At 39.7% G+C, this 27,539-nt stretch overlaps 1 protein-coding gene and 1 long non-coding RNA gene across 3 annotated transcripts in view; one reads left to right on the top strand and one right to left on the bottom strand.

Annotated features, from left to right (window-relative positions):
- Positions 1-27,539, bottom strand: part of LOC144589057 (uncharacterized) — a 40,272-nt gene that overhangs the window by 6,312 nt on the left and 6,421 nt on the right. Inside the window, exons 1-2 of one of the 2 annotated variants that reach the window (XR_013544936.1) lie at positions 26,198-27,539; positions 14,672-14,767 (exon numbers count right to left, since the gene is read on the bottom strand). The exon at positions 26,198-27,539 is cut by the window's right edge and continues 6,421 nt beyond it. This is a non-coding gene — a long non-coding RNA (uncharacterized LOC144589057). The remainder of the gene's footprint in view (positions 1-14,671; positions 14,768-26,197) is intronic. The other variant, XR_013544937.1, reaches the window with a different exon arrangement.
- Positions 1,380-23,385, top strand: CDCP2 (CUB domain containing protein 2). The gene is made up of 5 exons (XM_020799663.3): positions 1,380-2,969; positions 8,362-8,703; positions 11,339-11,692; positions 14,697-14,875; positions 22,304-23,385. Exons 1-5 carry the CDS (start codon positions 2,543-2,545, stop codon positions 22,619-22,621), a joined length of 1,620 nt encoding a protein of 539 aa, XP_020655322.3. The 5' UTR covers positions 1,380-2,542; the 3' UTR covers positions 22,622-23,385.

Raw genomic sequence — 27,539 nt, 5'->3', positions numbered from 1 at the left:
GTGTCAAAGGATGCAGCAGGTGCTTCTGAAACACCTTGTAACAATAACTTTCTTGTGTGCAGCAAACAGGATAAATGCAAAGAAAGGTAAGTCTTTTGAAGGGCTGTGTTCTGTGATAATTGCAAGATCATACTTGTTTTTAAATGGAATCTATTTTCTTTGCCTTGCATATTCCTCTGGAATATTTCCAAATATTAGCTATCATGTAGCATGCCCAGCATTACCAATGATGGTCTTCTACAGATCTTCCAGCAGGTTTGTTTTCCCATTGGTCTAGTATATAATTTGTGAGATAGGGCTTACAAGTGTGTCCTCATAAATATACCTGCCACAAGAGATCCGAGTACAGTCAGGTATATACATGTGTCTCTGGACATAAAGGCTGCCCCCCAGCACAGGGAATGGAAGGAGAAGATTGAAGTATGTAAAGGAAGCAAACATACATAGAACTTTCTACTCGTGGAGTGAATGGCAAACTGCACATTAGAGTTCATGTATGTCCATAAAAATTCCTTCTGTGAAGTAGACCAAATGAAAGTGTTGGGCCACTTCCTTTGGGACAGTTCCATTCCAGAAAATGGGAACTACACTAGAATATAAGATTTGCTAACCCAAAGATTAGTTGATTTCAGTAGAGTAGGAAGATGTGTTAGTGTACTTAGACAGAACCATGTTTATAGCCATGAATCATTCCTTTTTTGGTGTAGAGTCCACATTTCATAGTTTTTCATGTGTGTTCTGGATTACAAACTCTAGATAATGCATAGGTCCATTTGATCATGGTAAAATAGAGATATTAGATAAAAAACTTAATGTATGAAAATAAAGGGGCTTTTTTTTAAAAAAGGCAAGTTTATAAGCAGGAAAATGTGGACTGCCAGCAACAATATTCTGGTTTTAAATTCTGCAGACCTTTTGACAACTGAAGACGATAACTCAGTTTCAGAAACAGAACTTCCTCCTCCCTCCACTTTCCCTTGCTGCTGCCTTCCTTTGTGTGAACATTATTCTTCAAGAGAATTTGATTTTTACACATGCACAGCCATATCACTTGCGAGCTTTTTTTCTGCTAGGAGTGAATTAGAAAGGAATGCCAGTCAATGTATCTGATGACTAAAACACATACTGAATCGTGCAGTAAACCTTTTGGGTTCTAATTACAGTGGTGCCTTGCATAGCGAGGTTAATCCGTTCCAGATTAACCCTTGCTATGTGAAAACATTGCTGAATGGATCAAGAAAACCCAAATGGGCCGAAAACTCACCGTTCAGCGATGTTTTCCTATGGTCGGCAGCCATTTTCGCGCCCTACCCTCGCTTTCGGGGCTTCCGGCAGCCATTTTGGAGCCGCCAAAGAGCTGATCCGCGGGTCGCGAAACGCTTACCAACCTTCGCTATGCGAGTTTCGCCCATTGGGGCCATCGCTTTGCGATCGCAGTTGCGATCGAAAAAAACCCCTCGCTATGCGGATTCATCATTCTACGGTGCACTCGTTAAGCGAGGCACCACTGTACTAGATTTTGTGTGTTGGTTTTGAAAATTGCACATGACTGCTGCCAAAAGATGACAAAGGTCAATTCTTAAACACCCACAGAGGGAAACATGTAAACATTGGGCCAAGTCCTTTAATTTCGTTGCATGCAGGGAAGCATACAATCTAATGCATGCTTTCCTGGGCACAGTCCTGCTGAACTCTGCATGATTGGCTTCTTAATTAAACACGAATATAATGTTGCTGTATACATTGCAAAAAACACTTGCAGTTCAGGAGATAATTTCACAAAATTCAAGCAATGTAGTTAACTGTTGATGTAGCAGTCTACTAATGGGCTAATAATTATGTTTGGCATTAATACAATTATCATTTTGTCTGCCAAATCTGAATTTTCTTGTATTGAAAGCTGCCTAAATAGAAACTTAGCTAGGTATACAGATTAACCTCCTGAAAGATAATGTGCAATTGTTAGTTCTTTTAAATTCATTCAGAAGTTCATTGTTGTATGTTATGTGCTGGATATTACAATATATTGTTTAGGTATTACTCTTAAGTACTAGCTGCAGATATTTTTTTCTGTAGTGTGTTGCCATGTCTGATAGAAAAGAATTCTATGTACCATCTGTGAATACTTATTTTGAAAGGAAATAATTCACTGCAATGAATTAAAACTTTATTTTCAGTCAGTCCTGTCCCAGAAATTCTAGACGGGTAGCAAGCAGTTCATGCAAATGATGTAACATAGCAGCCTAATGTTAGTACAGTGGACAAGATTACTACATTGTGGTGTGTTGAGTCATTGACACACAGCAAACTATTTCCAAGATTGTTTCAATATGCATTAATTGACATTAACAAGGAAAAATGGCCAAATGAATGCTAAAAATAATTTTAAAAATACATAAGCAGGAGAAAAATATTAGGGAGAAAGACATTATTACATATTCATAGAAAGAAAAGAGAGTGAAGTCACATTAAGAAAAAACTGGTTAAAAATAAAACAAAATAGCAGTAGTACACATATTCCTTTCAAGTTACTGCTTACAGCATGGACAAAGTAGACTACTATGATTGCTCAACTGACAATATATTTTCTGTTGCTCTTCAAATGTTTGTGCTTTTTATAGGCATTAAATGTGGTGGAGTTCTGTCAGCCTCACATGGCAATGTCTCAAGCCCAAATTTCCCTGGACTCTATCCTTATGATATAGACTGTACATGGCTCATAGTGGTGACAGAAGGATCCTCTGTTCTGCTCACCTTTCATCATTTTGACCTGGAATACCACGACAACTGTGAATTTGACTACATCAAGATCTATAATGGTGTCTCGGAAGACCAAGGAAATCTCCTTGGCAAATTCTGTGGCAAAAGCTTTCCTCCACCATTTACATCCTCTTGGAATGTTATGACGGTGATATTTCACTCAGACAACCACGTGGCCAGCCAAGGATTCTCTGCAGTTTACCAAAAAGGTTAGCATGATCATCAACAGGAGCTTCTCCCCACCCCTGCCAAAGAATCACTGAGTCTCACATCAGAGAATCTGGCATCACATTGCAGCTGTAAGGCTCCTAAGGGGAATATAAGTCTAACTAAGAGTAAGAATCCAAGGAGAGAAAATCAGTGATGAGGCAAGGTCTTGTCTTGCCCTCTGAAATAACTCACCAAGAAGCTTGGTGAAGCTATAATTCTAGAGACAGGCAATGGTGAAGACCACACAGGCAGTCAAACTAATCCAGATTAGAACATGGAAATCTTATCTATCTATCTATCTATCTATCTATCTATCTATCTATCTATCTATCTATCTATCTATCTATCTATCTATCTATCTATCTATCTATCTATCTATCTATCTATCTATCTATCTATCTATCTATCTATCTATCTGTCTATCTGTCTATCTATCTCGATTTATATCCCGCCCATCTGGTACATTCTACCACTACCAATCCAAAGAACAGGCAAACTGAAGAAGAAAAGAGGAGTCCAAACTGAAATAGCAAGCAAAAAATGGCTGGGAAATGCAATAGAGCTTGAAGGAACATGCACATATTGTGCCTTATGATGCAGACAGACCCAATGGGGTTGACAAGTGAGTTATATGGGAGAAGAGATGCCTAGTCATAAAGGATGGTGAGGCACTGCAGCAAGACAAAGAACCTGGGGATTTGAGCTGAGAAAACAGGTAGAAATAGAAGTCTGTAATTCACAAGAGGAGATGTTGACAAGCAGGAAAGCTGGTGTGTGGACTGGAAACTCAAGAGAGCTATGCTCAGATCTCTGTGTACACTCAGCGGCTTCATCATGTACAGGAATAAACAAGCATGGACAACATCAGCCTTTGTGACTGGTAGGCAGTATGAAGTCTCTAGACTAGCTGGGCCCCAGTATAAGCATATAGGAGCTTAGACTTTTACCATTGTTTGGTCAACAGAGCAAAACTTTTAGGAGTCAACTTGCTGTACTTCCAGTTTCTCCAGCTTAAGTCACTGAAATCTAGAATACTTACCCGTATTTTTTGCACCATAAGACGCACTTTTTCCGACAAAACGGGGGGGTGGAAAGTCTGTGCGTCTTATGGAGCGAAGAAAACAGATTATATTTTCCTGTTTTCTTCTCCTAAAAAAATTGGTGCGTCTTATGGAAAGGTGCGTCTTATGGAGTGAAAAATACGGTACCTAGAAAGCACATCTTCCATGTCTAAACATGTTAAAGCTGTGGGCCTAGCCTGAACAGAACACCAGCTAGATTAGTACTTTGAGCGAAATGTCTGGTCTAGGAACAGTCAGCCAGCTTAGAGTGCAACTACATGGTTATATATTGTAGGATTTGCTCCATTTATAAAACAGGTGAATTCAAAGTATTGTTTACTGGTCTCATGACACAAAGGCTGATGTGAATTGATCCAGCCTTTTTACTCCCAAAGTGGCTTTTCTTCCTGTGCCACCTGGAGGCTTCCACTTGCTCAAGCTGGAATGAGTCGAACAGGCTTTTTCCCATGTGGTTATTTGTAATATGTTCTTGTAAAGATGGAGACCATGTCTGTAGGTGGTGTTTTGGTGACATAGGTGGTTGAGGTGTAATGTTCAGGCCTAGTGGAAAATGCAAAGGCAAAGCACCATGATTTTAATGTGGGTCCTAGTCCTGAATCTTCCCAAACACTATAAGCTTTGGATTGTGTGGGAAGACCCTTTTGTTGTGAAGCAAAAGCTTAGTGCTGTTAATTACTTGACAGGTCTCTGCTGATCCTTTTATGGCTTGTTGTGAAGCCACTTTCTTATTCAAAGCTTCAAACTACTACATTTCTCAAAAATTTTGCAAAAGTTTAATTGTTGTTTTTAAGTTGTTTATGCACAATATATTGTGAACCGCCCTGAGTAGACTCCTGTCTAGAAGGGCGGGATAAAAATCCAATAATAAATAAAATAAATAAAGTTTTCCTTCACCATTTGCATTCACAAAAACTTTTCTATTTAAAAAAGCACGGAAATATACTTCACAGTCTAAGAGTAGAGAGCATCACATATGATTTTAAACTACTGGCATGATAAACTATGACCAGAAGTGAGATAATTTCTCCATGCGTTACTTAAAAATAAGGGGAAAGAGTAACAGATAGGAGGGGGAAGGTGATGATCCCTGTTATGAAATCATTCTGACATGTGAATTATGAAGTATTTTGCAAAATCGCTGTTCAAACTTTTGATGTTCTGTACTCTTAGACTGTGAAATACCTTTCCACGCTTTTTTCCATAGAAAGGTTTTTGAGAAATGCAGTAGTCTGAAGCCTTAAATGAGAAAGCATTTTCACCGTGAACAATAAAAGGATGAGCAAATGCAGGACCAGAGGAAGGACGGAAAGAATGGGAGGTTGTGGGCTGTAATGTGACTCACTTCACATCCAGTATGAATGGTGAATTTATGAATCAATCTGCAGCCCTTGTGTGAGTACTGATTGTCATTTCGAATGTACTACAAGTTGCAAACCAAATTGCACTGGAACAATTTTGCTTTCCAATGTAGTTGCACCTTTAGTTGAGCCAATCGACCTGCCTCTATCTGGTCAGATGGAACTCAATTTTATTCTATGCTAACATAGGAAAGGAAGTTTAAAATTTAGTTAATTTTTGCTTAAGTATCATTTTCGGATTCATATTTTTCAAACTATTTGGAAATATATGCCAAAGAAAATCCTTTACATTCACAGATAACTTCCTTTAAATTAAATTAACCTTTAAATTAAATTGTGATCAAACTGTAGGGTAGGCCCACAGAAATGGCTTCCTGGGATAATCAAGTTTTAGTAAAATGACTTTACTTCCAAGAAAATAATGCCTTTGGATTTCAAGTGCAAACATATTTCTACTCTGCTTCTTCTTAAGGGTATTTCCTGAACACTCATCCAGGGATTCAAGAGTAATGCAGGATTCCTTCTATCTCAAAGGCTAGAGTTAGCCAGAAAGATTTTGCAAACTTAATTCTGCTTTCTGTCTATAGTTTTATTGCTTCTTCATGAATGCTTTGGTGTAATTAAAAGCAGACATTGACCCAACAATGGGAAGTCATGCTGTGATATGTAAACCATTTGCCATGTAGTAGTAAGCCATATTGATTTCAGTAAGACTCCTCCAGAGTAAGAAATCTGAAGACAGCAGCCTCCCTCAGCAGGCATATAAAAACCTGTGGTTCTTGTTAATAGCTTTGCTTTGCAAAACTATGGTGACTGACCACCATGTAATGCAATGTTTATTGAAATTTATGAACACAAGAATCCTTCTGTAAATATACTAGAAAATCTTTCCAGGCCTTCCAGTACCTTGAGTCCTTAAATATAGAGACCTGATCCTTAACCCCAACCCACTCTGTGTTCATTTTTCGTCACTAGCCTGGTTTTAAAGACGCAGATGCACGCACACACGCACGCACGCACACGCGCGCGCGCGCACACGCACACACACACACACACACACACACACACACACACACACACACACACACACACACACACACACACACACAGAGACGGAATGGAAGTGATACCTGCTAAAATTCTTATTTATTTATTTCTTGTTGATTCATGCTATCTTGACACTATGAGATGCCTTGACGATGAGGAATTTCTAAGCCCATGGATTTTCTGACATTTAGCCAAGAGCAAAACATGGAGCTCTTTATTCTCCCGTTCAGGTCCCTAAAATTTGCAGAAAAATGTCTCTATGATCTTTTTCTTTTGAGAAGCAAAGCAAATCCACACACACACAAATGCAGCAAGTGCAGAAATAGTGGTTGATTGGTAAGAAGGATGCAAACAATCCATTCAGTGCTTCAAATTCTTAAATAAATAATAATCCTAAATTTGGGCAATCAGACTAAAATGGGCTATTTTGTGTTAAATTTAATTCTTAACAATTCAAGAACTCTGTTGAGAGTCAGGAAATTTCTCTTTAACGTCACGAGGGTAAAAATGTTACAATTACTCTTATTCTCATACAAGGATGAGACAAAGATTTACAACCCTACTTCTCACTTGCTCACTTCATTTCTATTTATTTATTATTTTATTTTATTTATATCCCCCCCCCCCCATCTAGACCAAAGTCTACTCTGGGCAGCTAACAACACTCCAAGAAAAAAATTTAATACAATAAAAGATAGCAAATAAATTAAGTATTGACAGAAGGGGAGGCCTACCTAAAGAGCCAGACAAATTTCTGGGGGGAGATCATTCCAGAGGCGAGGGCCCATTGCTGAGAAGGCCTGCTTTCTTGTTCTTTCTCTTCAGGTCTCCCTCAGCACTAGCCCCTCAGCCACTCATCTTGACTAAAGAGAGTGATTCAGGTAGATCTAGGTGGGAGGAGGCGTTCCACCAGATATTGAGGTCCTAAACTGTTTAGGGCTTTATATGTCATTAGTACTTTGAAATCAATGCAGAAACGAACAAGCAGCCAATGCAGGGCAGTCAGAGTAGGGGAGATTTGTTGATGTTTTCTCACTGCAATAAGAAATCTGACCACCGCGTTCTGCACCATTTGAAGCTTCTGCATCAAACTCAAAGATAGCCCCATGTACAGCACATTACAATAGTCTAATCTCGAGACTACAAGCGCATGGACCAGAGTGGTGAGGGCCCCCACATCAAGATAGGAACACAGCTGGGCAATCTGCCGAAGATGGAAATAGGCAGTATGGACCACTGACGCTATCTGGGTCTCCATGGTAAGCGCTGGATCAAGATGGACCCCCAGACTGTGTACCAAATTCTTTGTGGTGAGAGTCACCCCCCCAAAAAAAGAGAAGGAGTTCCCCAGACCACTGACATTGGGGCCACCCACCCTCAGGACCTCTGTCTTGTCCAGGTTCAGCCTCAGACCATTCACCTGCATCCATTTCAATATGGCCTCCAGACAGCGCTGAAGGGATGAAATGGCATCCACTATTGGAGAAAAGGAGATGTAGAGCTGGGTGTCATCAGCATACTGATGACACGAAGCCCCACACACCCTGGTGACGTGACCCAGCAGCCTCATGTAGATATTAAACAGCATTGGAGAGATAATTGAGACCTGCAGACCCCCCAATTAAGATTCCATGGGGCCAATACACTCTCCCCAAGCTGTACTCTCTGGGGACAGTCCTGTGCCAGACCACCAATTCCCAGACTCTAGTCTGAAGGGTCTAAATAGGCAACCCTGCTTCTTTTTGAACAGCCACCTAACCAAGTTTTCAATATTCCTCTAATGTTTATTTGCCTTTATTTAGCTTGTTTTCTATCATTTGGAGAGGTGGAAACTAAAATCTCTATGCTGACCTTTTTTCAATCTTCTCAGATTGCTCTAATGTATTATGTTTTCTCACTTTCAGATGTTTGTGGAGGTGTCCTCACTGGCCTTTCTGGATCAATCACAAGCCCTGATTACCCAGAGAATTATCCCAACAATGCTGAGTGCCATTGGGTCATCCAGGCAACTTCAAATTCGGTCATCAGACTGGTTTTTGTTGATTTCCAGATGGAAAACAATGAGAAGTGCAATTTTGATTATGTGGCCATCTTTGATGGGTCCACTATGGAGCATACACTTCTCAGCCACTATTGTGGAAATGTGAAGCCTCCAGATATGGTCTCTTCAGGACATGAACTTCTAGTTGTGTTCAAATCAGACTTTAACATTGCAGGCAGAGGTTTCAAGGCATATTTCTTTTCAGGTACAGAAGAAAGTTCTACATTTACCGCATTTCATTAGTACGTTATCAGATGCATCAGATGAGCTGATCTGCACTAGCAGATGAATTTTGTATTTAAAAGACAATAAATAACCACTCCACATTCCCCTGAACATTTAATTTTTTGTAAACTGGAGACAAACCTTGATTTCAAATGTATTTTAGATTGTCTAAGTGTTGTGAATATTAAGCCTCCTATGTTCCTAACCACTGGAATTCATCCACAATAAGCTTCTACAACTTGAAATCTGATTTTTATGTTCATTTTGATCTCATAAAGTCAGCCACTTTTTGCACAAGACCTCAGATTTACCACATTCCAAAAAACCTTGGTGTTTCATCAGCTTCCAAAATGTGGGAAATCTGATCTATCACCGCACACTGACGTTCATTCAGAAGAAATGTTGACCACCTAAAATGATGTCTCGTTGTCATATTGTGTTAGCCTCATCACATCCAAAGTTACCATGAAAATTAAGGCAAAAGGCCAATCTGTATACTCAAGAAAAGGCATAGGATATACTGTAGCCCTCCTAGAACCAATAGTTTCTCTGAAAATTATGTAAGGAACAAAATTTTTTCTTACAAATCTGCCCAGCTGCTACGACCCTTAGGAGAACGCTTCTTAGGCATCCCATTATATACAGAGGTCTGCTCAATGAGCAAAGGACATGTGTTTGTTGTGTTCTCTGTTGCTCCCAGATTCTTACAGCTGTGCTCATTTACCATGATCCCTGCCTGTAGGAAGGATGTAAATTTTCAAATACAGTGGGGTCTTGACTTGAGAACTTAATCCGTATTGGAAGGCGGTTCTCAAGTCAAAAGGTTCTCAGGTCAAATCTGCATTTCCCATAGGAATGCATTGAAAACCATTTGATCCATATCTGCTCTTTTCCGTCCATAGAAACTAATGGGAAGCTGCTATTCTGCCTTCGACCACTAGAGGGGGATATTTTGTTTCTTTTTTTCTTAGGTCAAGAAAGGTTCAGGGAAGGCAGGGAAAATACAGTCCAGGCAGTACCAGGCAGTCTGAAGACCTCCAATCCACTCTCTAAACGCTGGGAGGAGTGAGGAAGCAGACAGGCACCCTTTTCACTGGCCAACAGTTAACTGAAAGTTCAAATTTTGCACTTTCCCTGCCTCCCACGTGGGTTTTTTTCAGTTCTTAACTCAAATCTAAGTACTTAAGTCAAGTCAATATTTTCCTATGAGAGTGGTTCTTAAGTCAAAATGTTCTTAACTCAAGCCGTTCTTAAGTCAAGACCCCACTGTACAATAACTACTACAGTACTACCTTTTTAATTTGAAGATTCTGCAGTGGGAAATATTGCATGTTTTGTGCCTCACATTTAAATATATTGTATGCACAACTATGTCCTGGATGGAAAGTTACTTAGCGCATGACGGAAAGTTAAAAGTCAATTACAACCTGGTCTTCCTCCAGATGCACTAGCTTCTGATATGCAGAGATTCAACCATATCCCACCCCAGCACTGTGAAACGACAGAGCCCTGCTAATAGCTTTAGCATCTGCAATTCTTCAGCTTGCTCTGCCACCTCTTACTAGATGGGAATTTCGTTACAAAGGCTCATACGAATTTTTAAAGCATTGATTCTGACCTGTGGAGCCTTTATGCTTCGGAATCAGGATAGCTCAAGAGCAGCCTTCTCTTGTAGTGGCCTCCATGTGCTTATTAAAATCTCTAGCAGATGCCTTTTTGTATGTTTCAATGATCTCTGAAATGCCATTGGCTTAGATCAAGGAGAGAGGCTTTCATTACTTGTGTCCAGACTTTGTAACTCCCCTTCTCCCTGAAACACAAGCCCTCCTTTTTTTACATCTTTTGCCCCAATTTAAAGATCTTCCTTTGTAGGGGTGCTTTTGATTAGGTGTCTTGAATTTGCTGGGAGTTGTTTGAATAGCTGTGTTAAGTATATTTTGATTATTCTTTTACTCTCTGCAATCGTTATATTTTTGAAATGTGGCTGTATTTGTAGGATTGCTGTTGTCTTGAAGTTTGATTCTGTTTTGGAAGAAAAGTGGGACTAGAAGTGCTTAAACGAAGGCATAAAACAACATTCTAGGTTCCCCTGTATGGCTATATCTGGTGGAGCTGCAGCTCTTATATGGAAGGTAGAAAAATCAAGCTCCCTGTTGTACTTTCCAAATGAGGAATGGCATGGCAAAAGTGCCTGCACTAGAGCTGTCATCATGTAAATGCTCATGGCTGAGTGCTTCACATCAGATGGGGTGGTTGTGCACTCAGTGCCCAATGATCCTATGGCATAGAGGAGTGAGTGGGACATACCCCAGCATCAAACCACCCACAGTTTTAAACTCTAGCAGGCTTAGGCTTGTGTATCAGCTTGTGCATCACTCAATATCAGCCGACTTTGTGGTCCTAGTTAATTTTCCGTTTAGACCAACGGTTGGGTGCTGGTACCAGAGCCTCACAAGCAAACCTAATAGCAGCTAGGAAGACAAAATGCCATTTTCTGCTATGATTAGGAGAGGCTAGTAGAGAGAGGAGGTTTTAGGAATTTCCTAAGCAGGCCCACTACAAATTAATGCTTTGGCTGCTTCAAGTGTATCACATTTCCTTTCTTCTCCAACCAGGTGCATGTCAGGAGCTATACACAGCCATCAAAGGAAATTTCTCAAGTCCTCAATATCCCAATTCTTACCCCAATAATATCAAGTGTCACTGGACCATCCAGCTGCCCCTAGGATATCGAATCAAAGTCTTTTTCCTGGACTTGGATCTTGAGGGGCGGAACAGCCTGACAGATGGCTGTGATTATGACCATCTGGCTGTCTTTGATGGAGGCACCGAGAAGGCGTCTCTGCTGGGAAAGTGGTGTGGAAGAGAAACACTGTCTCCTATTATTTCCAGTAAGAACAAACTGCTATTGGTCCTTCACACAGACAGGAACATAGCCAGCCGAGGCTTCTCAGTAGCATACATTGGAGGTAAGGTCCATCTTCTCCTCCCTTTCAGTTAGTTTTTTGTTCTTGTTGTTTAATTGTGGAATGAAAACACACACATGCATCCATGTACACAAGAAATTTAAGATCAAGAGGAAAGCAGCACAAAGTTTAAGATATTTATTGTGAAAAATAAGGATGTCACACACTATAGGTTTGAAGAATGTGCATCTGTATGTTGTGAGATGTGCTAGCAAATTCATGAATACAGTTGCACACAGATTATATAGCTGTTGCAAGCAGGGTTTTTTTTCTGTTTTGAATCCACATGATCAAACATGCACCAGCTAACTTTCCAGAATAATTTTCAAATATGATATTCCTAAGTTGAGACGAAGTTTTGCAAGAGACAAGATGCACATAAGTTAAAATCAGATATCTAGTTTAAATTATGGTGAGTTAAGCGATCTGGAAATTATTTTCTATTCCTCTGCTAATTATATAGTAACTGGAATCCTGTTGCAGAACTCTGCACACAAGAAGGCTGATGATGTCATCAACCATGGACTTTAATTTTTATCTTGGAATGGGGAAAAGCTTTAATATCCACACATCACTGCCACAGTTCTCAATCCCTGAAGTGATTTTCAGATATTAAAGGCTCCCCTCCCCCATCCTGGGGCTCCCAAAGGCATCCTCAACTCAAAAGGGATCTCTGAGGAGCCCCAGAAGTGGCACAACAGGGGAAGATTAGAAAGTTTAAGCTAAAAATTAAAGTCTGCATCTGATGATGTCATCAGCCAATATGAACCTTGTGCAACAGGATTCTGGCCACTGATTTGTATTTTATAAGCTGAATTCTGCTGGGATGGTAAGCAGCCAGTGCATTCAGATTGTCTTTTTTTTTTTTTTTTTTTTGGTTCCTCTAAGTGCTACAACTTCATGCTGTTTTACTGGAAGCTCTGAGACTAAAGAAGCTTTAGAAAAACAGAAGTATTACATCTAAACAAGGCATCTTAGTTAACTAAGTCTTTTTGCCAGCTAGAATTACAAGAGATTGCCTGCAGGTTAATTAAATAAAGAGCACTATAGAAAGCTGTGTGAAAACTGGACAGTTAAGAAAGCTGACAGGAAAAAAATTATTCATTTGAAATGTGGTGCCAGAGATAGCTTTGTGAGCTTTGTGGATGACCTGGACTTCAAGAAAGATGAACAAGTGGGTTCTAGATAAAATCAAGCCTGAACGATTTCTGGAAGGACAAATGTTGAAACTGAGGCTGCTCTACTTTGGGCACCTCTTGTGAAGGCAGGATTCTCTGGAAATGACAACAATGCTTGGTAAGATGGGAGGTAGCAGGAAGAGAAGAAGACCAAATATGAGATGGACTGGCTCTCTGAAGGAAGCCACAGACCTGAGTCTACAAGAGCTGAGCAGGGCTGTTCAGAACAAGACATTCTGGAGATCACTCATTCATAGGGTCACCATAAGTTGGAGGCAACTTGACAGCACATAACAGCAACAACAATAGAAAGCACTATTAGTTAGATTGGGAACCAGCAAACCAGGATTGGTCCTAGGTTGACATGGGGACCTTTCCTGATGCCACTCCTCATCTTCTGCCATTCTCTTGGCCCTCATTTGGGGGACTGAAAAGCCCTGGACTTTGTTCTCAAAGTCGCATCCTAGCCATGTCAATGATTACAAACCTAGCATATTCAGGTATAAACTATTCTTACGTTCTTGGGTTTATTAATCTTCAGAAGCTGAAAATTCAGTGGTAGAGCTAGAAGAGGATGAAAGCAAAGAAGAAAAACATCCTATCTTAATGTTTCGTGTAGATCCTTAAAGTGCTCAATGATGGCATCTTTGGGACAATATGGGGAGCGCTGATTATTGTTTTAAGACTTTTAAATTTTACAAGAAGTGGTTGTTTATCTATGTAGGATAAACTTTAGAACACAGGTCATTAATTGCCATTTAGCTAGTGGCATTAAGGCTCTTTAAAAATGCTGAAAGGCCTCACTGGACAAGAAGCCAAGGGCCTCACTACACCAGAATAGCAATTTGCTATATGACTGGTATATAAATCAAACAAATAATTAAATAAATCCACAGATTCTGTACCTAGAAGCAGTATGCCCTGAACTGCCAAAGACTATTTGTTTATTCTAACACAAATTTGCCAAAATCCAAACTGGGCAAATTAAGTTCCTTTTGTTTGGCAATTGGATCAATGGTGAGAAAGCAGATCTTTAACACTGAAACATGTACAGAAGTGGTGTGATAATGTTGTAAGAGGAGGAAATAAAAGACTTATTTTCATGTGTGAAGTGACCCGGACTTTAATCCATTTCTGAGCATGCTGCTGGTTATTTGTCATAAACTTTGTCATGAACATTTGTCTCCCACCTACATCTGCCTGAATTACTCAGCACAGCCAGGAGGAACGGTTGAGGGGCCTAACGCCGAGAGAGGTCCGGAAAGAAAGAACAAGAAACCGGGCCTTCTCAGCATTGTCCCCTCGACTATGGAACAGCCTTCCAACAGAGATTCACCTGGCACCCTCGCTGGGTGTTTTTAAAAGCCATTTAAAGACTTGGCTCTTGAAGCAGGCCTTCCCTTCTGTCAATCCTTGAATTCTATCTTCTTGTTTTCTATCATTCCCCATCTTGAATACATCATATTATTGATTCAATTGTTTAATGTTTATGATGTTTTATGATATTTTATGATCATTTATGATATCTGTAAGCTGCCCTGAGTAGACGCTGTATGGGGGCAGGGTAGAAATCTAATAAATAAATGAACAAACAAACAAACTAACTAACAAATAAATAAATAAATAAACTTCTTATGATTTCAGAGGATGTTCTTGATTTGTTTATTAGGCAAAATCCAAAGAAACAAAACAAAAAAGACAAAAATAGTTGCCATCTTAAAGACTAACCATTATACTTTAATGTAAGCTTTCGTGGACACATCCTCTTCGTCAGATGTTAAGAGACAGAATGAGAAAAACTTACCGTATATTGTTTTCCTCTTTTGCAGTTGTCCCCATGAACGTCAGCTGCACACGGACAGAGTTTCAGATCCAGGTCCCTATACAGTCACTAGGCCAACTGGAACGAAATAAGATATATTTAGGGATACCATCCTGTTCCGCACAAGTGGTTGGCTTGAACTTTAAGATACATGCAAGGTTTGAAACCTGCAGTATAGAACCACAGGTAAGTGACCAGTGTAACAAGACTTTATGTACACTTATTAATGTTGAATCCTAAAGAAGTGGCTCTCAGGCCTCATTTACTAGAGCAACTGTGGGTTTTACGAGGGCACAATGACCATTCATTCCCTCAGTCTTCCATCAGCAGAACTTCTGCCACTATAAATATATTGATTATACTGTTATATGCACTGAACATGTCTAGTGATCCTTTTGGCTATGTTCATCGTCATCTCATGTTGCTGACCATTTGCATTACTTGGTCAATATAAATATTCAGTTTCTTAAAACTGGAAATAGCCATTAGCCACTTTTCTGTTTCCTCTTTGTCAATTTGTGGCGTTTTGTGTGGTCTTTGTGTCCTCGAGGATCCCAGTCCTAAGGGCAGAAGAGGATCCCAGGCCCAAGGGCAGAAGACTGGTGCCTTGAAGTTGCCCATTCCCAGCTATAGCCATCTCTAACATCTCTAGATTCTGTTATGGAACTCAAGGTGGCTTAAACAGGCCCCTACAGGCACTTATACACCCCTCCTCTACCTCTGACTTAGGATATATCACACTGACACTGTTGGAGTTTTATTTGCAACCTCACATGCTGTCTGTAATTTGTGACTGAGAGGGATCTTTCTGGGCTGGGGTGATTATCTATTTATCCAGTACTCTTTTGTTGGCAGTTGTTTGCTGTTGATCTGTTCTGTTAGTTGCTAAGTATATGTGCAGTAAATAAAGCAGCACACAGAAGTCTGAAACTTTAAGTAATTGTAAAGAAATATTTTTTTAATTCTTTCTCCTACAAATGTCTCACAGTGAGTTATTGAGACTTTAAATGGCAGTCAATGAGAAAGGGGTAGACTCTGTGGAACTTGTAGCTATTCTCCTCTTTGAGTCTCTGTACTTCTACTGTGTAGCAAAACTCTGCAACAGGTTGTGGGGCCACAGACAAGAGAAGCAGATGGGATAGCTAACAAGTATTTTTTGGGCTTTATTTTTTTTAAGTGTTTGTGATTTTTTTCTTCTCCCCTACCTCTACTTTTTTTAACCAAAAACACTTCATAACTGGCTGAAGAGAAAAGGTTGTTTTTTATTTTCTGAAATTTCTAGACAAACTTGCTGAAAAAGAGAAATAAGAAAAATGGATCTTGATCACAGCAAGGCACTGTTTAGGAAATGTTAACATCTCTGAATTTCTCTCAGTGGAAAGAGAGATTGCAGTTTAACCTCAGAGCTTTAAATACAGTATGTCTTATTTGCAAAGACAAAGACCAACAAAGCACAGGCCAAAACTGAATGGAGAGATGAGGATTCTATTGGAAAATAAATAATTTCATAATAATTTTACAAAGTCCCTCTTATAAACAAATGAGATATAGTAAAGGCTGCAAAACTACCAAAGAAATGCTGGAAGCATTTGAGAGATCCTATGGTTTTACTAGCTCTATATTACAGGTAATTTTTATCAGAGAACTTTTAGGGCTCCATCATAACAACAAAGACATTTCTGTTCAATTAACAATGTTTGACAATTTAAATTTAACTAACCTCGAACTGACTGATAGAAAATGAGATATTGGTGTCACTGGGTGAAATGTTTTGATGCTTTTGTATCTGTCTTCTATAGGAAACAGCTAAGTTTCCAAGAGTGTTTGCACTGTCTGAAAGAAAAGAGGATAGACCCAAAAGGCTCCCACTAGACCTCAGCTAAAAGTGGCTCAAATTTCATACTCAGTGAGAAAAACAATAGGAAGGCCATGATTCACTACCAATCACAAAGCTGCTAGAGCTGTGGGAAGATCGGTCACCTGGCAAAGAGTGTCCATTTCCAAGAGATTCTTCAACCAATAGAAGCCATACTAATTTAAAATCAAAACAATAATGGAATCACAGAAAATATGTGAAACCTGACTCCTTCAGAAAGACAAAACGAAAGCCTCGAAAGAGATGCATGGCCCATACATGTGAACAGAAATCAAATTACTGGGTCATTGACTCAGGATGCACAGTCATTGTCACATCCAAAAAAATTATTTATAAATCTAGATGAAAGATCCAGGTGAAATAACTGAAGGGAAAGAGACTAGCATTTTGCTATGTGAACTGCCTGATGAAATAAGTGAGAATACTGTATGTATTGTTTCTTACTGAACTACAGTGCAACATGTTAACTGCATCAGCTTTGGATGACAAAAGTTTTTCTATACATTTTGAAAAGGAACAGTAATGAAAGATAGTGAAATACATTTTCATGTAGTTGAATCTACTGGTATTTATAAACTGAGCCTTTGAGCTAGCCGAACAGCAATAGATCAACACAGTACAAGCTCAGAGAGGTGATGGCAACAGCATGGAACTGTGGCATTGTCACTTTGCACACAGAGATCCAAAAACTATTCTGGAGTTGGAAAACCAGAAGCTTGCTACAGGTATCAAGCTAAAGCCACATCATGCAACTAACAAAAACAGGTGTGTAAGTGTTAGTCTCTAATTTCTGCCAAGGACTAAGAGAAGAAGCACCAAGGTACTGGATCTAATACATATTGACCTGTATGTGCCACTCAATGCCCCAGCACTGGGACATAATTAATATATTTTAATATTTGTGGATGATTTTAAGGTACTGTGTCACCTACCTGCTAAAGGAGAAGAAGAGTGAGACACATGATATGCTGAAGAAGTATGTGGCCACAATGAGCAACAAATTTTAAAGAAAAACGCAAGGTAATCCAGACAGATAATGGGGTTGAGTAACTTTTGCATCACACACGTTTTCCTAGAGGAACAAAGCATTTTGCACAAGAGAAATGTACCACACATTCCTGAGCAGAATGAAATAGCTGAAACAAAGCTGCCATCTCTTTGGGATAGGACAAGATGTGTGCTTGCAGATGCAAAGTTGCCCAACAAATTTGGGGATCATGCAATCACAACAGCAACATATCTCCAGAACAGATTACCAACCAAAGGCAACATGAAAAAACTACCTGAGGTACAACAGAGTACCAAGCATAGAACATATCAAGAGTTTTTGGAAACCTCACATATACTTATATACCAAAACAGAAAAGGCACAAACTGGACTCTTCAGACACTGCTTTGCTTGGCTATGCTCCTGATAGCAAAGCATATAAAGTGATGAACTTAAAAACAGATAAAGTCAAAGTAAGACATGTGGTTCATTTTTATGTGGCAGCCTCCAGAATGATGCAAGTCAAGCACCTAGATGTCAAGACCACATTTTTGTATATATGGAGTGATTGCCGAGGAGCTCTATACAGAGTGTCTTAAAAAAGTATACATATACATATTTTAAGACATCATCATGATAAGAAAAATGCATACCCACTACTTCATAAGAAGTATTCTAAGCTATGCACTACACAAAATTCTTCCAGATGTTCACCATGTGTTAAATTATCCTCAGGCAGCACAAACTAAAACAGAGACCCAAGCTAGACTTAATGTTAAACATGCATGTTCTTTTTAATGTCTTTGCATTTAATGTTCATGTTTTTAAAAATGCAAAGAGCAGCCCCTGGGAGAGGCTGGTAATTATTTGGATCGCAGCTGACAGGGAGGAGGAGTTTAACTTTTTCCTCTCCTGCTGAGGTCCTGATGAAAATCACTCCTTGGAAACTTGTTTGCATTGGCAGAAGATTTCCCACTGGTGTTAATAGCTGCTCCCAGGAGAGAGGTACTTGAGTCAAGAAAATGATATGGGAGGAGGCTTACCCTTCCTTAGCACTACTAGATCAATCCTATATAACTTTCCTATCTCTTGCAACTGCTCTTACTAAAGGAAGGAAGGAAGGAAGGAAGGAAGGAAGGAAGGAAGGAAGGAAGGAAGGAAGGAAGGAAGGAAGGATCTGATCACATATGAGTGGCTAGAAGTGGAAGAGAAAAGGGCTCCAGAACTTTAGCAGTCCTGTAGAAAAGGGAGATTCTACAGGTGCAGCTTGTCACATATACTACACATGCTGAAGTTCCATCATCCACAGAGTTATTGAGGCTGCAAGAGCCCTCTCCTTTTTTGATCTGGCCCAGAGTTGAGAAAGTTGGTAGACAAAAGTTAACAGCTTAGTTAACTATCGATGCCCTGCAAGTTAAATTGAATTACGAGATTTTTTTAAATTAACTTAAAGTTAAATTGTCATTTCAGATTAAACTGGATGACTATAATAAAGGCTTTCCAGAAAAAAGAAGGAAACATCTCTTCCACTGTTTTATTCTTCTCCCCATCATCCTGGTTTTGAGCTTCAGACAGAAGGAAACAACTAAAGGAATTTTTGAAGAGGACAGAAAAAATGTTTTCCCACCCACTCCACCAAAACCCTTACCTTGCCTTTCTTCTCTTCTTCCCTTGTAATCTCACCTCCTTATCTTTCACCTTTTAATTTACTGCTTTCAAAGTAGATCCCAGCAATAGACCTAGGGAGTCTAAATCCAGTTTTCTGAGACAAAGGAGGAATATCCATGCAGTGTCTAGTACAAGAGGACCACTATTTTGATTCAAAGAAGACCTCCTCTGCTGTTCACAATCTTTATTATATGCTGATTCAATATTGTCTAACTGTTCACAAATAGGATTGTTGCTAACGACACAACTACATTAAAGCTAAAAGGAGTGGCTGACATACACAGACATGGAAGGAAAGTCTGATGCTACATAACACATTCATTTGGAGCATGAAACATGAGAAGTATGAATCAAGTAAACTGGAAACTGTAAAGCAAGAAATGGAACATATAAGCATTGCATTGCTTGGTGTCAGTGAACTAAAGCAGACTGGAATGGGACATTTTCAGTCAGACAATTACCAAGTATATTACTCCGGAAATGACAAAATCAGAAGAAATGGAATGGCTCTAATATTGAGGCAAGATGTAGCACAGGCAGTTAGGGGCTATAATGTAAGATCTGACTAAATAATATCAAGCAGACTTATTGAAAAACCCATTGACATAACCATCATTCAGGTCTATAATCCAACTACAGATGCTAAAGATGACATTGAAAACTTTTAAACAAGCATCCCGGAAGAAATTGATCAGACACCAAAACAAGACAGTCATAGGTGACTGCAACATAAAAGGAGGAAACAAAATAGAAGAAAATATTGTTGGAAAATTTGGTCTTGCAGAAGAACAGCTCTTAGAAGTCTGTTCATCATGGCCCATGGAAAAATTATGTTGCCCCGCCATCCAAAATCCACATAGGCACAATGACAGCAGCTATCATATCCACAATGAATCAATTTAGAAGATAGGTATTTTGAAAAGCTCCTGATGACCAGCTGAGAAAAACCTCACTTTACAGTCTATATAAATTGATTTCACCCATGCATCATGTGCCTAGTGATATATAAATCGATTTAAAAATGGTTAAATCGATTTACCCACGGTGCTTATTGCCAGTAAAACCGCACCCTTAGTTGGCTAACTTAGTTTATTCTGAACTATTGGTGCTGATTCTGATGGCTATGCTAAATCACATACCTCCTATATCATGCAAAGTTTCCACCAAATCCCACATTCTTAGGTAGTGTGAACTGTATGCTTTCCTAATCTGATCCTAAAAAATTTAATTTGAGATCTGGAGAATCTAGGAACTCTAAGAGTAAGGATCATATTAAAACTAAATTGAATAACATAACCACACAGTGGTAAAGAACAAAAAAAATCCTGAAAAACCCAATTTTTCTATTCCTAGGTAGTACATCTCACTGCTAGGCCAGTGATTTGAAAATGAAAGATGCTAAGCATCCAGACCACATACTTAAAACCTTTCTGGAGGGAAAGAAACGGATATACACTGATGGAGAATGCCAGACACAGAGCAGTAACATCTGAGTCAAGTTTTCTTATGTCACACTTTTTACTGGTTATGATAAAATATCCTTCAGCTATAAGATCAGCCTGTCTACTTTTATTATACCATTTTATGATTCCATGAGGTATGCAATCAATCTCTCTTTAAAATTCCTCTAGAAGAACTTTCTAATAACCATCTGTATTTGTCACTTTATTTCTTAAGATGGTATCACTGGTCACATGTACCCATGATAGGATTTTAAAGATCCAATTTTACTTTTTCATAAAGTCAGAGAAATACTTGCTTGTATTGCTTGCCATCAGACCTACAAGCTTACTTTTGCACTGTTCCTTCTTTGAAAAGCTAAGCTTTACAAGTGTTTTAAGGCATGCTCTGAAAAAAGGCATACAGTACATACATTGATTAACTGAGGTATTGTGGTTGGGAATAGTGTGAGAATAAAAAGGGTATTTTACTAGCTGTTTATAGTAGATCAGGCCCATTGTACTGATTTTCATCTCCCTAGCAACGTTCCCTCTGAGTGGGAGCCCCGCCCTGTGCACAGGAGGTTGTGGCTGCGACCATAACCAAATGGGTGGCAACACTGGTTGTGGGTGTGAGGCACCGATGCAGCACTCGGCGGTCATGTACCAGCTTAGAGAGGACATTGCTCCCTAGCATATGCAAGTCAAATCTTCTGAGTATCTCTGTCATTAAAGTATAAAACACTTCCCACACATGCTGGGTGTCCTAGTAAAAAATCATACTAGGTTTTATTAAAACCTGTTGTAGCTTGATCTTAATAGAATTTATATTTTGATGTTAATACAATTTATAATTTACCTACTTAATAGAATACAAAGTTAAGCTGGGTTAAAACATTGTCTTGTGTTGTAGGTCCTACACTAACATTACAGCCAACATCCTATTCTTACTCTCACTAGAGTAGACCCATAGAGTTCATGGAACTGACATGAGTGTTGGCCTACCATTCAGTGGTGTGGTATAGTGGACAGAGTGATGGACTAGGACTTTGGAGACCAGGGTTCAAATCCCCACTCAGCCATGGAAACTCACTGAAGATGTGGAACTGGCAAAGCCACTCCTTAAATACTTTGAAAGCCCTATTATGAGTCATTCTCAACTAGATAGGGCATGAAACAACAATTGATTAAAACTGGGCTACTTTCTAGTTGAGACTAGCCAATATATGGAGACTTACAACGCTAGATTGTCTTCTGTCTTTACTTCCCGCAGACCTGGACAATATGTCACCCAGTAAGCCAAATGTACCGTACTTTACCAGCCATGTACAGTATTCACTAGGATCTCAATAAACCCCCAGTGTTTCTATCTACCTGGCACAGCAAAAACACAGAGATCTGCCAAGCAAGGGGCAGCCACGATATATTGCTGGTGAGCTATGTTCAGCTTTGTTAGGAAGGCTCCCTGGATTCTGTTCCCAATGTCTGCTGACATTATAATTTAATTTATCTAGAAAGTTAACAAAATTATTGAGTCGCCCCAATAAAACCTTCTTGAAAGGCATACAATTGTAGTGCAGTAAACAAGGGTTAATTGGCTATTGTGTGTTAACACAAAGCATTTCTTTCCTTTTGTCTTTCAGAAAAGAAACAACACATCTGTGATCGTCAGCACCTTGTATATTGACTTTTCAGATGGAAATCAGGAGGATATCCACCAGTATGAAGTTCAATGTGAGCCCAAAAAGAAAGAGGCCTCTGTGAATCTTATCTCAGGCTCTGATCCCTACAGACTGAACCAGTATGCAGAGAACTTGGTAGAGTCTCAGCACGAAGATCCACAGGCAGCAGAAGTCTATGACAGCAAAGGCCAGGACACCAGTGACATTGTCTTCATCAGCATCTGTATTCTTGCTGGTGTTCTTATGATAATTGCTATTGTAGGATTAGTCTTGCTCTAGGGTACTCACTTCCGATGCCACCAGTCATTGGAAACAGAAGCCTTTTTGTGCTTGAACTCTGATCATGTTTTCATGCCAGCTACTCAAGGTGTGCATAGGAGGCAGCATGCACTGAAATTTGATTAGGTGACAGTTTACAGTGGCAACACACCCTAGCACTGTCAAGTTGGTCATGCATCCCTGCCAGCCAGGATTTGATTTTGCCCAAAATTACATTGTTAGTGTGGGTGCTTCCAGACAAAAAAAGCTCCTAGTGTTGCCAATCAAAAAAAATTACACAACTATCCCATCTTTTGTTCCTTTGGGGTATTGTTGGGTGGGGGAAGGGAGATTTGGTGGAAGGAAAAAAGAAGCAGCAGTGAAAAACATAGGGTAGTAAAGATCACACCAACTGGATCCATATGCAAAATATTGTGAATGAGGCAGGACAATACGTAGCATAATAAAAACCTTATCCAGAAGCACCCTGAGTTATTAAACTGGCACTTCTTCTTACATTTCATTTTAATTAGTATGAAGTTGCCCTTCTTGTCTCACTACTGATTTCTGAATGTGCCTTTGCCTTTCAGGAAACATACAAACAATGCTGCATTTGTACCCTTGCTACTCTGCCTGCATTACTCTTGCACACAATTAGCTGTGAATGGAGTACACAAAAAGATGGGTGTGGGGAAGGAAGGAAAATAAGATCCATGCACTATAACAGTTTAAAAAGGGGGATAGGCCTATTATTAGGAAATATTAGGAAGGGTTTGAAAAGAAAATAGTAAGTAATCTATAATGCTATTCTATAAACCTATGAATGTTTAGAATACTGTGTACATTCCCTCACATTATCACTGAAAGCACATGGTAAAGATATAGAAAGGAGCAATTCTAATTAATAAGGAGGCAAAAGCAACTTCCTTGTAAGTGGGTAAAGTATCTGGCTAGGAGATAAGGTACCTGAGGTTGGGAATTTAATTTCTTATTGGGCATCCCAGAAGAGCCAGCCTGTGTGGCTTAGGGCAAGTTGCACAGTCTCAGGATGCCCCCCACAAGAAGGGAATAGTAAACCACTTCTGAGTATTTGCTACCTAGAAAATCCTGAAAAGGGTTGCCATAAGTAAAAATTGACTTGATGGCACAGTTATTACTATTAAGAAGGTAGAACATCTTAAAGATTTCCTAAGGAGGATTATGACCCTTGAACTGCTCTTTAACCTTCCCAGTTGTGGGAAGAAACCAGTTATTAAGGAACATTAAGAAGTAACTAATCCACATTAAGTGATCTTGAGTATGCATCTCCTGTCTTCTTTTAGAAAGAATCATGTTGCTTATGGAGTCCTGGAAAGCAGCACTGTGAGAGATTTTGCAACAGAAGTATTTTTCACCCTTATAGTTATTGTACCCATTAAAAATGAGGATTTGATGTGTTCAGAGACTTGTAACATCACATACAGTATGTATGTATGTATGTATGTATGTATGTATGTATGTATGTATGTATGTATGTATGTATGTATGTATGTATGTATGTATGTATGTATGTATGTATGTATGTATGTATGTATGTATGTATGTATACTCTGTGTGTGTGTGTGTGTCATTTTAGGGTAAGATGTCCTTAAAGGCTGCCTTATGTAACTCTGTCTTGAGCAATTTCTTGGACATTGGGAGGGACGGAGCCTGGCACATCTCAACTGGTAGTTTATTCCACAATGCGGGAGCTATTACTGAGAAAGCCGGACTCCTCATTGTTACTTTTCTGACTTCCTTCAGCAAAGCCACCTTAAGTGTTGTGGATTGAGAAGAAAGTGTGAAACAGGAAGCTGATTTTGGGGAGAGATTTTTCCAGCCAATATCAAGGTCCTAAGCCATTTAGGCATTTAAAGGTCATAACCAGCACCACGCATTGAGCCAGAAATTAACAGAGAATCAATGTAGAAGGTCCAAGACTGGGGATATATTGAACTTATTAATCCCAGATATCAGTCTGGCCACTGCATTTTGGACTTCCTGGAGTTACCATACCTTTTTCAAGGGTAGCCATATATAGACAGCATTGCAGTAGTCTATTTTTGAGATTATGAATGCATGCACTACTGTAATTAGATACTTCTTATCCAGACTGGGGCACGGCTGAGCAATTAACCAAAACTGATAGACCATGACTCATATTTGAGCCTCCACAGAGGGAGCCGGGTCTTGGAGTACCCCTAAACTACTAACTCAATCTTTCAGGAGGAGTGTAATCCCATCTAGGCCAGGTAGATTTCCCTCCTAACAGTATGATCTCCATTCTGTCTGGATTCAGTTTCAATTTGTTAACCCTCATTCAGTCCACAACCAAAGCCAGGCAGTGCTGAAGGACCTGAACAGCATCCTCTGCATATGATGCAAAGGAGAGATAGATGTGTGTGTCATCAGGATACTGGTGGCAACACACTCCAAATGACTTCTAGTGGCTTCGTATAGATATTAAAAAGCATTGGGGGAATAGACAGTCCTGTGGGACCCCATAACGGAGGTCCAATGATTACAAAACAAAATCCACAAGTGGTACCATTTGGGATTGGTGATCAAGGAAGAACCGGAACCAGAAAATTACAAAACTGCCAATCCCTAAACTCATGGTCAACTGTATCAAAAGCTGCAGAAAAATCTAGGAGTACCAACAGGGTTATAACCTGTGTTGGCCTCCCTTAGGAGATCATTGTGCAGAATGACAAGGGTTGTCTCTATTCCATGACATGGCCTGAACTCCGATTGAAATGGCTCTGGACCAATGGTCCTCAACCATGGGTCTCCAGGAGTTCTTGGACTAAAACTCCCAGAAGCCTTTACTACTAGCTGTTCTGGCCCAGATTTCTGGGAGCTGTCATCCAAGAACATCCAGGGACCCAAGGTTGGAAACCACTGATCTAGACAATCTTTCTCATCCAAGGACACCTGCAGCTGACCAGCCAGCACCCACTCTATTAGCTTGCCCAGAAACAGAATGTTTATAGTTGTTTAATTAATCTATCACCATGTTGGTTTTCTTAGGAAAAGGTTGTATTAGTTTCTTTTAAACAAGAAGGCATGTAGCCTTCCTGAAGAGATGTACTGATGATATGAGTGACCCATTCTACTTTTATCTCCTTGGCAGATTTTAATAGCCAAGATGAGCAAGGATGTACAGGAGAGATGGTTGCTTTACAGCAGGGGTGTCCAACCTTTCACCTTCCCTGGGCCACATTAGAAGATGAAAATTTGGTTTGGGTAGCATGGGGGGGGCAGCCCTAACCATCCTCCGCAGCCCCGCTCCAAGCATGTTTACCGGCAGCTGCGATCTCAGACAGCAGAGGTTTCCAGCTTCGACTCTGGTGGCTTTATGGGGCCGGGAGGGGGTCCACCTATTGATGGGGACGGTGCAATGCAGTCACGCAGCCCCCTCTCCCCTCCTCTCCTGCTCCTTCCTTCCTTCCCTCTCTCCACCCCTACTGTTGTGACGTGCCCCAGCCGCATTCCGGCCGCAAGCGCCGGCAGTGTAACTTGAAACTTTGGAATTTCTTTTAAAATAAAAAATTGCACTGGGCTGCATTATGCGCCTACCTGGGCTGCATGCGGCCTTCGGGCCACAGGTTGGACAAGCCTGCTTTACAGCATGCAGGTACCTTATCTATATCCTCAGGTGTCATGGGACTTTGAAGTATGTTTCTGACATGAAGAAAAACTTCAGTCCTGAAGTGCTTTAGATCCAGTATTCCATTTCATTTTCTGCAAACAAGAAAAGGGAAATTCATTCTCCTTCTAATTTATGAATGATCTTTGTTGTTGTTTAGTCGTTAAATTGTGTCCAACTCTTTGTGACCCCATGGACCAGAGCACGCCAGGCCCTCCTGTCCTCCACTGCTCCCAGAGTTTGGTCAGTCATGTTGGTAGCTTCGGTGACACTGTCCAACCATCTCGTCCTCTGTCGTCTCCTTCTCCTTTTGCCTTCACACTTTCCCAACATCAGGGTCTTTTCCAGGGAGTCTTCTCTTCTCATGAGATGGCCAATGTATTGGAGCTTCAGTTTCAGGATCTGTCCTTCCAGTGAGCACATAAAGGATCTAGCTAGTCCATATGTGAAGCTACCTTCTAACAAATCACTGTGTGTTTCCATTCAAACCTATAAGAAACATTTGATAAACTTTGTGACCAAATCCTGATCGTCATGATGGAAGATATATTCTTGTATAATAAACTTTTAAAGGGGAAAAATATTCTTGAATGCAGCATCCCCTCTAAACAGGACCAAATCCTCAACAAGAGTTTAATCTATTTTGTTTCACCTGTAATACTTGCTGAAAGTCTCCTCAAACACTCTTTTCAAGAGAGAGTTTGTCCACGTTTGTGCATGCACACATGTGTCACCCTGATAGTAAAAATCAAAATACCAGAAGGTCTTACACCAAGTTAAGCATTAATCGAGATACCGATTTTTCCTTTTTGATTGTTTGTTAATAACATAAATCATAGTATCAAAACATCAAACAAGTATAAATACAAACAAATGAGATTTAAAACTTGGATGAACAATGAAACATAGTGTTCCATGTATTTCATTATAGATTTTGCAAGCATATTTTTGTCAAATGAAATTCTTGAATTTATCTTGTTATGAGATTGTTCCAAATATTTCCATGCACATTTGGGGATCTTACTGAGTTGTCATACTATGTTGAATAAATTGTAGAAAAGAAAATCATGTTGCCTATACTGTAGGTTGTTCTTATTTATTTGATCCCCAGTAGTACATAATTCTTGGGTTAATTTTTCCAGACCAGTTATATCCCATACTCATCTAAACCATTCATTAATTGTCAAGTCCCTCCTGTTCTTCCAAAGTTTAGTAATAATTTGCATTGCTGCAACCAATAGAAAAGTAATAAGATGTTTCGTAAATTCTTGT

Source organism: Pogona vitticeps, chromosome 4 (genome assembly GCF_051106095.1).
Source record: "Pogona vitticeps strain Pit_001003342236 chromosome 4, PviZW2.1, whole genome shotgun sequence".
Classification (NCBI taxonomy): Eukaryota; Metazoa; Chordata; class Lepidosauria; order Squamata; family Agamidae; genus Pogona; species Pogona vitticeps.
The sequence above is the reverse complement of the archived record's forward strand: the minus strand, read 5'-3'. Positions and strand labels throughout refer to the sequence as shown.

Coding starts and splice junctions, on each gene's coding strand:
- CDCP2 (XM_020799663.3), top strand. CDS start 2,543: ATGGACAAAGTAGACTACTATGATTGCTCAACTGACAATATATTTTCT. Junction 8,704..11,338: donor CAAGGCATATTTCTTTTCAG/GTACAGAAGAAA, acceptor TTCTCCAACCAG/GTGCATGTCAGGAGCTATAC. Junction 14,876..22,303: donor CCTGCAGTATAGAACCACAG/GTAAGTGACCAG, acceptor TTTGTCTTTCAG/AAAAGAAACAACACATCTGT.